The 10,993-nt window shown below is 28.1% G+C and overlaps 2 protein-coding genes and 1 long non-coding RNA gene across 3 annotated transcripts; 1 reads left to right on the top strand and 2 right to left on the bottom strand.

Annotated features, from left to right (window-relative positions):
* Positions 1–431: 431 nt before the first annotated feature.
* Positions 432–1,729, bottom strand: LOC139429931 (uncharacterized). Its single transcript, XR_011640526.1, has 2 exons — positions 855–1,729; positions 432–802 (listed from the first exon to the last, which is right to left on the bottom strand). It is a non-coding gene; the product is annotated as an uncharacterized lncRNA (long non-coding RNA).
* LOC111414718 (ceramide-1-phosphate transfer protein) lies at positions 1,669–2,974 on the top strand. The gene is made up of 3 exons (XM_023046150.2): positions 1,669–1,922; positions 1,985–2,369; positions 2,429–2,974. Exons 1-3 carry the CDS (start codon positions 1,813–1,815, stop codon positions 2,558–2,560), a joined length of 627 nt encoding a protein of 208 aa, XP_022901918.1. The 5' UTR covers positions 1,669–1,812; the 3' UTR covers positions 2,561–2,974.
* Positions 2,917–10,982, bottom strand: LOC111414716 (DNA repair endonuclease XPF mei-9). The gene is made up of 11 exons (XM_023046146.2): positions 10,855–10,982; positions 10,450–10,801; positions 10,122–10,400; positions 9,934–10,070; positions 9,575–9,875; positions 7,660–8,193; positions 7,462–7,602; positions 7,196–7,411; positions 3,582–3,755; positions 3,191–3,523; positions 2,917–3,135 (listed from the first exon to the last, which is right to left on the bottom strand). Exons 1-11 carry the CDS (start codon positions 10,920–10,922, stop codon positions 2,965–2,967), a joined length of 2,706 nt encoding a protein of 901 aa, XP_022901914.2. The 5' UTR covers positions 10,923–10,982; the 3' UTR covers positions 2,917–2,964.
* Positions 10,983–10,993: the final 11 nt, after the last annotated feature.

Genomic DNA, 10,993 nt, shown 5'->3' with positions numbered 1-10,993 from the left:
ACAAGGTTATAGTATAAAAACGTTAAGTCAAAAAGAGATAATCTAAAGCCTAGGAGAACCAAGGGCAAATCGTTGTTCTACCTTTTAGTCTGTTTGACAGTGATCTGATTTCAAGGAACGGTGAAATTTCTCTAAAACTCCTTTGCTTCGGAAATGAAAAGTAGATGTGTAAATTTGACGCGGCCCTAGAAGAGTGTGACATTTTGAAAAGAGTTTTGATTCGTCCCTGATCATGTTTTTTTAGTACCTATTGTTGATAGATAAAGGAAATGATGGTTAAATATAAAAAATCAAATTTAAATCCAATTTAAAAAAAAATTTGAAACTACATAGATATACCCTTGTTTTTATATGTTATGTGCACGACATGCTACAACTTAATACCTTTGAATGGGAATAAAAAAGCATGATCTAAATTAAAAATTTTCAAATTTTTAGTAATAACCACAACGTGTTTATTGTAAAGTAAAAAAATACAATAGAGTATCATACTCTGGTTTTTAAGATCTAAAATAACTACAAACTTTTAATGCTACTCTAATACGAGGTCTTTCATACAGTGGATTTAAGTACTCAATAAATTCTTGATATCCTTACTTTTAGTACCACACTTGTACCAATACCCATTTATAGAAAAACATTGTGTGGTTCCACATTGGTACCAATAGCCGTTTGGAGACCAGCATAACTTAGTATTGCAATGGTACCAATACCCACTTGGGGACCAACATAGGTTGTGGTTATAAAATGGGACAACCACCCCTTGATTTAGTACAATACAGAAATATAAACACGTTACAATCTGAAATGTTTTATACGCATTTATAACGGTCATAGTTCACATATGTACTTACAGCGATTTTCATTTTACCTCTTCTTGCAAAACACTGACTTATAAAACAGTTTTGGATATGTTTTTAACGTTTTATTATCAATAATGATTGACCTTTAAACATTAATAGAAATTTTATATTAATAATTATTTACAATTTCATTAAATAGAATTTATTAGAGGAAAAGAGTATTTTTGTGAAGAAAAAGGTGTATATATCAGTACTCATTATTAAGGAAGACAATTAACCACAAATTGTATTAGAACCCACATTCTTTATTTTAACCCATCCTTGCCCAGCTTTATTGTGTGTCTATTTCGTTATTCTTTCTTCCTGTATTGTAGTATTATAATATATTATTATGTATTGAGATTCATTTTTGTGATTTTTATAATTGATGTGATTTCGTTCTCTTTATACTTAGCAAAGAAGGAAACGACAAGTAACTTTGAAAATGGATGAATTCATGCTTGAGGGTAATATCCATACTATTGATATGTTTTATTGACAAATACTCTTATTTTCGGTCTTTTAATAAAACTAAAAATGCTACGGGTAAAGCAAGGAAGGTGTCACATTTCCCAATACTTCTCCTCCATGGTAGTGCTCTCCTAATTCATAACGTATCAATTCCTCCTATTATTGTATAGGTACTTCAAGAAGAAATAATATCTGTATCAGAAATCGAAATACATGAAGTGTTGTTGCAAGATAATGATAAAAAGACACATATCTTTTCTTAAGATTAGAGCTAGATTTATAATTAGTAAATAAAATGATAAAATTCCTTATAACGATTTTTACTCTATTAAGTTGGCAACATTGCTATCAATTTTAAAGATTTTAAACGTCATAAAGAAAAGTTGAGGTTATGTTACATTGAATGAAAATCATCAACAGCTGTCAAAATTAAAAGTATCACAAAAAGATCATTTCATTTCTCACTTTTCACAAAATTTAACATTAAATTTAAAAAAAAATGGAAAAATTTAACTTGTTAATTGTTCACGATAACTTCCAGACGAGCCTCCACGACGACGACGACGTAAATTTACACTTTTATCTACAAAGTTATGAAGAACTTAATAAGTGAGTAATAAAAATCTATTGTTAACTTAACCATTTTATTAAACTTATTGTTTTTAATTTAGATTTTTTAATTTAATGGGCACAGTTTTCGGTTTTGTCAGCAACGATTTACGTGCAAAAATCGATATTCTCTCCGAATTGTTAACGAAAAACGTTGATAATTTCCAAACCGTTAAGCGTATGATTGAGTATGAAAAAAATAATTTACTTTTAGAAAAAAGTGGTTATACTTCGGGTTCAAGAACTTTGCTTAGATTACACAGAGGTTTAGATTTTATTCGATTATTCCTTAAGAATATCGGAGAAATTCGTGATGAAGATGATACCGGATGTGTTTGCCGTGAAGCTTATAATGTAACCTTAGCTAAACATCATCCATTTTTAATCAGGAAGGGAGCTCAACTTGCTATGTATACAATGCCAACTCGAGTTGATTTACTTAAAAAGGTAATTTCTTTTTTTTTTTTTAATTTTAAACATTGATTTAAACTAAATGGTATATTTAGGTGTGTGGGGATGATGAAGAAAGTATAAATAATGCAATAAATGTTTTACCTAGAACTTTAGAGGTAACAGGAACTGTTTTTGAAAGAATAGAAAAACTTTATGAAGTGCATAATCTTCATGGATTACCTTAATTTTAAGGGTTTTAGAAACATTTTTGAAAGATTCCCATTATTAGCTTATGTAAGATATTAATTATACAAGTTAAAATAAGTTAGATTTATCTTTATTTTATTAATGGGTAATTTAAATAATTTCCAGTTATGTTTTTAATTTTATATTTTACTTTTAAATATTAATTGTTACACCATTAAAATTGTTTGTGATAGATTTAATTCTTTAAATTTGTATTTAAGCACATTCATTGCCACCACAAGATCTGTTTAAGCAATAATTATACATTAATAAATATTACTCAACAATTATTGCTAAAACAAATCAATATTATATGGATATTTAAGGGTTTTTAATTAATTCAAAGCTGCTTAAGTGTGATATAAAACGTATATTAAAAAAATAATTATAAATTAAATGAGTATTAACAAGTTTTTTTCTCAGTTTTCTTTGATTTTGTAAATTTAAATTTATTTGTGACATGTTTTTTACCTTTTCGTTCATCAACGTTCTCTTTTGGTGCATGTTCCTCATGCAATATCGAATAAAAGGCTTTAGCGTCGTTGGCATTTCCTAAAATATCTTTTAATTCATCCTAAAAATTTATTACATAAATTTAAAGCCCCCAAAACGATTATTTTTAAACTTACTTCTGTTTTTTCTGTTGCATTACTCATATTACCCACATTTCGTAAAAACCCATCGATATTTTTAGAGGTAATCCCAGGTAGTTTTTGTACAAAATCATAAATAGTCGAATTATATTTACTTTCGATTGTTCCAACATCAGCTTCCCCCCCAATTTTTGACGCATACTCAATATTTGGTTGTTCTTTACCTTGTTTTAATTCTTCGAATAATTGAGCGGAAGCGTAAGGGCTCGGACTCCAAATTATTTTTAATTTAGGGAAATGTAACGTTAGCAAAAGAAGTTTTTGTTGAATGTCGAAACTGTTACTATCGGATGAAAGAAAATAAGTATTCTAAAAAAATTAATTTTATATTAATAAGCTCGTCAATAAATTGCTGTTTGATTTATACTTGGAATAAAAATGGTTTGTTTTGATCAAATTCAATGAGTAACATTGGTTTTGTGTAATACCGACTCATTTGTATGCATTGTTGGTATAATCTTCCTGAATTTAACGAACCTATCAGATCGGAAATACTTTTTCTTTCAACACATATTTCTGGTGTTAAAATATAATCACCAACCTAAAATGAAAAAATTTTAAAGTTATTAAAGTATTGAAAGAATTTCTAAGTAAAAATATTGCTTTATAGGTTATTATAGTTAACCCGTTTAAAGGAATTTAAAACTATGCTTTAATTAATACATTCTTGGCATAGTTGGCTAATTTTCTTTATAACAAATTAAACCTATTGGTGTCAAAATTTTATGAAAAAGTACTACAATACAGTTAAACTTGAAAATATGTTTAAAATTAGTCTTTAACTAAGCAGGGCTGAACCCCAAAAGATGACAATTAATATCGAAAACAATGTACGTTTTATTAGAGTCGTTTCACTTATCTGGGGACACACTGTAGATTTAAAAAAATAGCGAAATTAACACTCACATCCGGTATAACCGGAAGTACAAAAAGAATGATTTCATATCGTAATAATCCGTTTTAATGGCCTAATTATGCATTCCAAATGGTTTTCTTATATCTATACTCATAATGAAAAAAAAATATGGGGGTGAGCCACTTCTGAGGGATCCATATGATATATGAGCATTTTTCAAAAAACCCTAATTATTTCTCAAACTATTAATGTTAGGCATAGGACATATGGAATATAAAAGATGTAAAATGAGACGCCGAAGACGACTATGTAATAAAATATGGGGGGTGCCATTTAAAAAAATGAAGTTATGGTGCTTCCAAATTTCGAAAAGTTAACGTATCATAGTAAAGTGACCAAACGATCTAGACAGCCGTTCTCGGCACCAAAACATACTCCATCATGTTGTTTAAGCATGTTCTGAATCCTAAATTGATATCTCAAAAATTGAGTGTTCTATGATTTTTTGAACAAATGTCCGCTGGAGCAAATTTTTCTAGAAAAATTCGAATAACTCGAGAATTGCTGGTTCAAATTGCAAAAAGTAAAGTTATTTATAAACCTTCAAAACAGACAAATCCAAATATGTAAAAATATACCGGGTGTTCCATTTAAAAAAATAAAGTACGTGGCGACTTCCGGTATAACCGGAAGTGCTAGAAATCTGAAAATATTTTAGATGAAGAGAACGTAATTGATAATACTTAAGTCTGCATTCTCAAATTTTTTGTTTGGCCAGAACCCCAGAAACGTCTAATGACCGTTCTCGCTGAGACACCCTGTATAGATAAACAGAACCTACACTTATTATCAACAATTTATCAAACCAAATTAATTTCTAATTTTCAGATTAATTCAATATGGGTTCATTAGCCAAGCGACGTTGTTCGTTCGATTCTAAAGCGTAAATCTTAATTATAAAATGTTCGGGTTATTTAAATCTTATTGATACGTCTTCATGTTCGGATAATTTGTCCATAAATAATCATTAATATTCAATATTTGTTGATAAATAAGCTGTAATTTAGAATAAAAAGAATGTTGAAAACTAGTTTTTTTTGTTAAAGCTACTTTCTTTAGCTTTAAAGTTCGTTTTTAACATTTTGTCATTATCATATCTTCATGAAAAACACGTTTGGCAACGTCGTAGAACAACATTTTAACGTGTAGATTATCCGCTAATTTATAAACACCCTGTATATACAGGGTGTCTCACGTAACTGGTTCGTTAGAACTTTTTCATCTTCCACTATTCGTAGAGATTTGAGAATTTGGTAGCATGGGTTGTTCATTCTGAACTTTCGATCTAAAATATTTTCAAGATGGCCGCCACTTCCGCTCTACCGGAAATAGACCATAACTTCGCTATTTTAAATGGAATGCTATAGTTTTTATTACACAGTTTAATTGTACGTAAAAAAATAGGTTGACTTTGATAAAAGTTATTGGTACCTAGCGTTTTTTATTTTTGAGTTATTTTGGTTTTAAACTTTTTTTGGTAAATTTCAACATGCTCTTTAAACTCCATATCTCAGCCAAAGTTCATTCAAAAAAGATCTACTTTGGCACGATTACTCTTCAGATGTTGTCAAATAGATTGCCATTTGTTGTATCGGAGTATCTTATACAGGGTGGTCAAAAATTGAATTACTGTTTCTCCATATTCAATGGCGAGAAAGTCGAAAATTTTAAATGGAACGCCCCTTATTTTTTTAGGCTATCAGGAAGAGAATTTAATTCTCTACAAATTACCTATACACATTCCCATACCTATTTATTGTAGTTTGCCTCATATTGCGATATGTATTAAAACATGCACGAAATGCAGGCTTTTTTATTAGAAAGCTATGGAATGTTGACAGTTTTTGGTCCATGTTTGTATTATTGTTGCCATTAGTTACATTTGACGACGGGTGTAAGTTATTGTACATCATGGTAAATTATTCCAACGCCGATATTTGAAATTTATTTTGTATTGATGGCGAATGTAATAAACTTTCGGACAAGACGTGTCGAACACTTAATGAGAGATGCCTAACAAACCTAACGACCATCACGAGGAAAAATTTCAAAAAATTGATAATGAATTTATTAGTTCTGGATATATCGAGACCAAAAGAAATTGCATATTTCCGGTCACCAGTGATGAAGACAACGAAATAAATAATTTAACGTATTTTATTGCATTTCCAAATTCAATTTAATAACAAATTTATATTTTTATTCAAATCTAATTTTTGTCATTAACTTTTTGTTTTAATAGTTTCATTTATTTGATCTTTTGTTTGTTATTTTTGGTAAGTAAAGGCTAGTAAACTAAAAGATTATCAATCGTAGTTAATAGTACAAATAATAATAGAAATAAATTAAACAAAAAACTGTCAAAATGTTATGGCCTTCTAATATAAATACAAACGGTTTCCTGCATTTTCTGCATGTTTTGATAAATTTACGAATATGAGAGAAACTACAATAAATAAGTATAGGAATGTTTATAGATAAATTGTAGAGAATTAAATTCCCTTTCGTGTAGGCCAATAAAATATAGGGCGTTCCATTTAAAATTTTCGACTTTCTCCCCATTAAATATGGAGAAACGGTAATTCAATTTTTGACCATCCTGTATAAGATACTCTGATACAATATATGACAATCTATTTGAGAGCATCTGACGAGTAATCGTGCCAATTTAGAGCTTTTTTGAATGAACGTTGGCTGGGATATAGGGTTTTAAAGTGCATGGTGAAATTTGTCAAAAAAACCTTAAAATCAAAATAACTCGAAAACGTAAAACGCTAGGTACCAATAACTTTTATGAAAGTCAACATATTTTTTTATGTACAATTAAAAGGTGCAGTAAAAACTATAGCATTCCATTTAAAATAACGAAGTTAGGTCTACTTCCGGTAGACTGGAAGTGGTAGCCATCTTGAAAATATTTTAGATCGAAAGTTCCGACTGAACCAACCCAACCCAACCCAACCCAACCCATACTACCAAAATTTCAAAACTGTACGAATACTGGAACCTATAAAAGTTCTAACGAACCAGTTACGTGAGACACCTGTATATATTATTTTTCATACTGTAATTTGCACTGGTGTTATTTCAATTCCTCTTTTATGTATTAGCGGTGGCAATTCACTTCTAAACTCTCTAATATCAACAATAACAAATTGTTTTTCATCAGCCACAATTTGACCGCCACCTTTTCTTGTATTAATTATTTCTTCTTTAGTTTCTCTTTGTAAAGCAAGACAAATGTCCGTTTTCCCATCCTGATCTTCAGGTACAACCATCGTCTATAAAAAAAAATTATTACTTCATTTTTAAATGGAAATAAATAACTAACAGATTTCGTTTCAATTAAAAATTCAAATGCTTCTTTTTCACGTCGTAACGTAGTTAAATAACTTTGTTCTTCAACCGTTCCTGTGTGTATTAAAAAATAAATTATTAATGATTTGGTTCGATCTCTTCTGGCTTCATACATCTATAAAATTAAATTTAATTAATAATTTTAATTATTAAATTAATAATTTTTATTAACTTCTATTTGTCGGATTGCAGTCATATTACTATGATACATGATAATGTAATTTGGTTGAAGTTCTTCTAAAGTTTTTTGAAGTGATAAACAATTATCGGATTTAAAAGTTTGAATAACAATAGTTGGTTTATCCATGCATAAACGTGTTAAATCTAAATTATCCATTTCTTCGCATGGTTCAAAAACGTATTCACCAACTGTAGATGCATTTAAATCATCTTTAGTAATATCACAAACTGTTTGAGACATTGTAAGTAAATACGAGTTTCTAAAATCTTCATCTTCTAATAAATCAGTTTCTTTTTCTTGTTGATCAGATTCGGAGTTTGGTTTTAATTTCTTCGAAATAGGATAAGATTTTTTATTTTTAGTGAGATTCGTTTTTTGTTTCGTTTCTTTTGTGCAATTTCCATTTTGTGAATATTTCTCCTTCAAAGCTTCACAAGAACTAAAAGTTTTACTGACCGTTTTAAAATTAATATGGTGTTTTAATGTAGTTAGAAATAAATATTTATGTGAACCGATTGTTAAGAACTAAAAAAAAAAGATAATTAAACTTTATATAAATATAGTAAAACCTCGATATAACTTTTATAAGTTCAATAAGTTTCTTTATCATTTTTTCTTTAACCCTACTTTTAGTAAACGTCAAATATGAATGAGTGATTTTTAAATATTTTTATTTTTAAAAGAAACTATTCATCACAGAATCTTAAAATCTGGTATAATCCAAACTCAAACGTTCGTTTATAAGCTCAAAAAGTTTCTTTTCGTAATTATTAACAATTTTTTAGAAAAAAATTTTTAACCTCACTTTTGGTAAACGTCAAATATCAATGGGTTTTTTTAAATATTTTTATTTTTTAAAAGAATCTATTCATCACGGAACCTTAAAATTTGGTATAATCCAAAGTCAAACATTCTTTAGAAGCTCAAAAAGTTTAATTTCTTAATTCTTAATCATTTTTGGAAATCATTGTTTCAACCTCATTTTTGTTAAACATCAAATATCAATGGGTGATTTTTAAATATTTTTATAAAAGAACCTGTTCATCCCGGAATCTTAAAATTTTGTATAATACGAAACTCAAACATTCTTTTATAAGCTCAAAAAGTTTCGTTTTTTAATTCTTAAACATTTTTGAGAAAAAAATTTTTAACCTTACTTTTGGTAAACGTCAAATATCAATGAGTGATTTTTAAATATTTTTATAAAAGAAACTATTCATCCCGTAATCTTAAAATTTTGTATAATACAAACTCAAACATTCTTTTATAAGTTCAAAAAGTTTTATTTCTTAATTCTTAACCATTTTTGAGAAAAAAATTTTTAACCACACTTTTGGTAAACGTCAAATATCAATGGGTGATTTTTAAATTTTTATTTTTAAAAGAAACTATTTATCACGGACTCTTCAAATTTGGTATATTCCAAACTCAATCATTCTTTTATAAGATCAGAAAGTTTCGTTTCTTAATTCTTAATCATTTTTGAGAAAAAAAAATGTTTAACCTCACTTTTGGTAAACGTCAAATATCAATGGGTTTTTAAAATATTTTTAAAAGAAACTATTCATCACGGAATTTCAAAATTTTGTATAATACAAACTCAAACGTTCGTTTATAAGCTCAAAAAGTTTCGTTTCTTAATTCTTAACTATTTTTGAGACAAATTTTTTAACCTCACTTTTGGTAAACGTCAAATATCAATGGGTTTTTTAAATATTTATATTTTTAAAAGAAACTATTCATCACGGAATCTTAAAATTTGGTATAATCCAAACTCAAACATTCTTTTATAGGCTCAATAAATTTCGTTTTTTAATTCTTAACCATTTTTGAGTAAACTTTTTTTTTAACCTCACTCATGAGGTGCGTTATATTAAGGTTTTACTGAATTAATAATAATTAATACTTGATTTAATTGATGGCAAGTTTTTACATCTTGACACAAAATCAATACTTTATTATCGTTAGATGTGGTTTTAAAAGCATGATTTGGTATTTCAACCTTTAACACTTCCAAAAGTGGTTTCCATTTGGGACATAATTCCGGATTTAACTCTTTGTTTCTGTTAAAAACCAAACTCTCCGCCGTTTTAAATAATATTTCAGCTGGTTCTAGCAAAACCCAGTTTGCAGTTTGAGCATATTCAATGCTACGATAATCTAATAAATATTTGTAAAAAGTAACTGGATCTGCATACAACATTGTTCTATAACAAATTAAAATCAATTTTTGGTTAAAAAATAAATTATTAATCAATTTATTACGTGATTAAGTGACGTAATGTTGATAAATCAGCAACTAATTGTTTACTTTTTCTACTTAATTGATGCCAAATGCAATCCAATTGGCTCTGTAATATTTTATGGAAATTTTTGGTTAAACAATTTTCAACTGTGATTTCCTAAAAGACATGTTAAAACTACTTTTTCTTTTTAACCAAATTTTGTTTTACCTGCATTTCCAAAGTTTTATTAATTCTTTTTATTTCCTGTACAGTTAAATTCATCAAATCCAAAATGCAAGTTTGTATTTTAGACATTGTATCAGAGATGGGTATATGCAACTCTATAACTTGAGGTTCACATTGTTTTAGTGTTTTTATAACCGAATTATGAAACCTAGGCCATAAATATAACTCTTTAACAAATAATGACCGCATTATACGTTCAACTTGATTAAAACCAACTGTGAAACTTTGAGGCGAATTAGAAAACGCTTTAATAAACCCGATCTAAAAAAATTATTTAAAAACTTATTATTATTTTTAATTAAACATTTACTTTGTTATTTTGTCGGAATAATCTCAAAACGAAAGCTTCTTGACAACTTTCTAAAACAGAATGTGCTCGAAGCACAATAAATCCTGTTATTTTATCGATGGGTATTTGATTTTTGAGCATATCAACAACGAGCATTCTTGTAGTGACAAATTGTACTCCTCCAGATAAATAAGTATCTTTTCTTTCGACGATAGACATTGTACATTGTATTCGATGAATGTTAGCATTGTCTTTCATTTTTTCCATTAAATATTTTTCTTCAAATTCGGAACTATTTAATACTAATACTAAATTACCTGGATCGCTGTACACCTTTATAAGATTAACTAAAATATTATCCATGGTTAAACCCCTAAGAATTAAAAAAACGAAAAAAATTATTAAACAAGATATGACATTACTAACTTAGCCGTTATAACTAAACCATCTTTTTCGATTATATTCGAAAAAATCTCCTTTTCAAACTCCAACATTGTGAGATTCAAATATTAGCGATCTTTAAAAACCTAACCTCAATTGACCTCAATCTTGAAATGAAATGTCA

This window comes from Onthophagus taurus, chromosome 6 (genome assembly GCF_036711975.1).
Source record: "Onthophagus taurus isolate NC chromosome 6, IU_Otau_3.0, whole genome shotgun sequence".
Classification (NCBI taxonomy): Eukaryota; Metazoa; Arthropoda; class Insecta; order Coleoptera; family Scarabaeidae; genus Onthophagus; species Onthophagus taurus.
The sequence above is the reverse complement of the archived record's forward strand: the minus strand, read 5'-3'. Positions and strand labels throughout refer to the sequence as shown.

Coding starts and splice junctions, on each gene's coding strand:
- LOC111414716 (XM_023046146.2), bottom strand. CDS start 10,922: ATGTTGGAGTTTGAAAAGGAGATTTTTTCGAATATAATCGAAAAAGAT. Junction 10,802..10,854: donor GGTTTAGTTATAACGGCTAA/GTTAGTAATGTC, acceptor TTTAATTCTTAG/GGGTTTAACCATGGATAATA. Junction 3,756..7,195: donor TAACACCAGTGCAAATTACA/GTATGAAAAATA, acceptor TTTTCATTTTAG/GTTGGTGATTATATTTTAAC.
- LOC111414718 (XM_023046150.2), top strand. CDS start 1,813: ATGGAAAAATTTAACTTGTTAATTGTTCACGATAACTTCCAGACGAGC. Junction 1,923..1,984: donor AGTTATGAAGAACTTAATAA/GTGAGTAATAAA, acceptor TTTTTAATTTAG/ATTTTTTAATTTAATGGGCA. Junction 2,370..2,428: donor GAGTTGATTTACTTAAAAAG/GTAATTTCTTTT, acceptor TGGTATATTTAG/GTGTGTGGGGATGATGAAGA.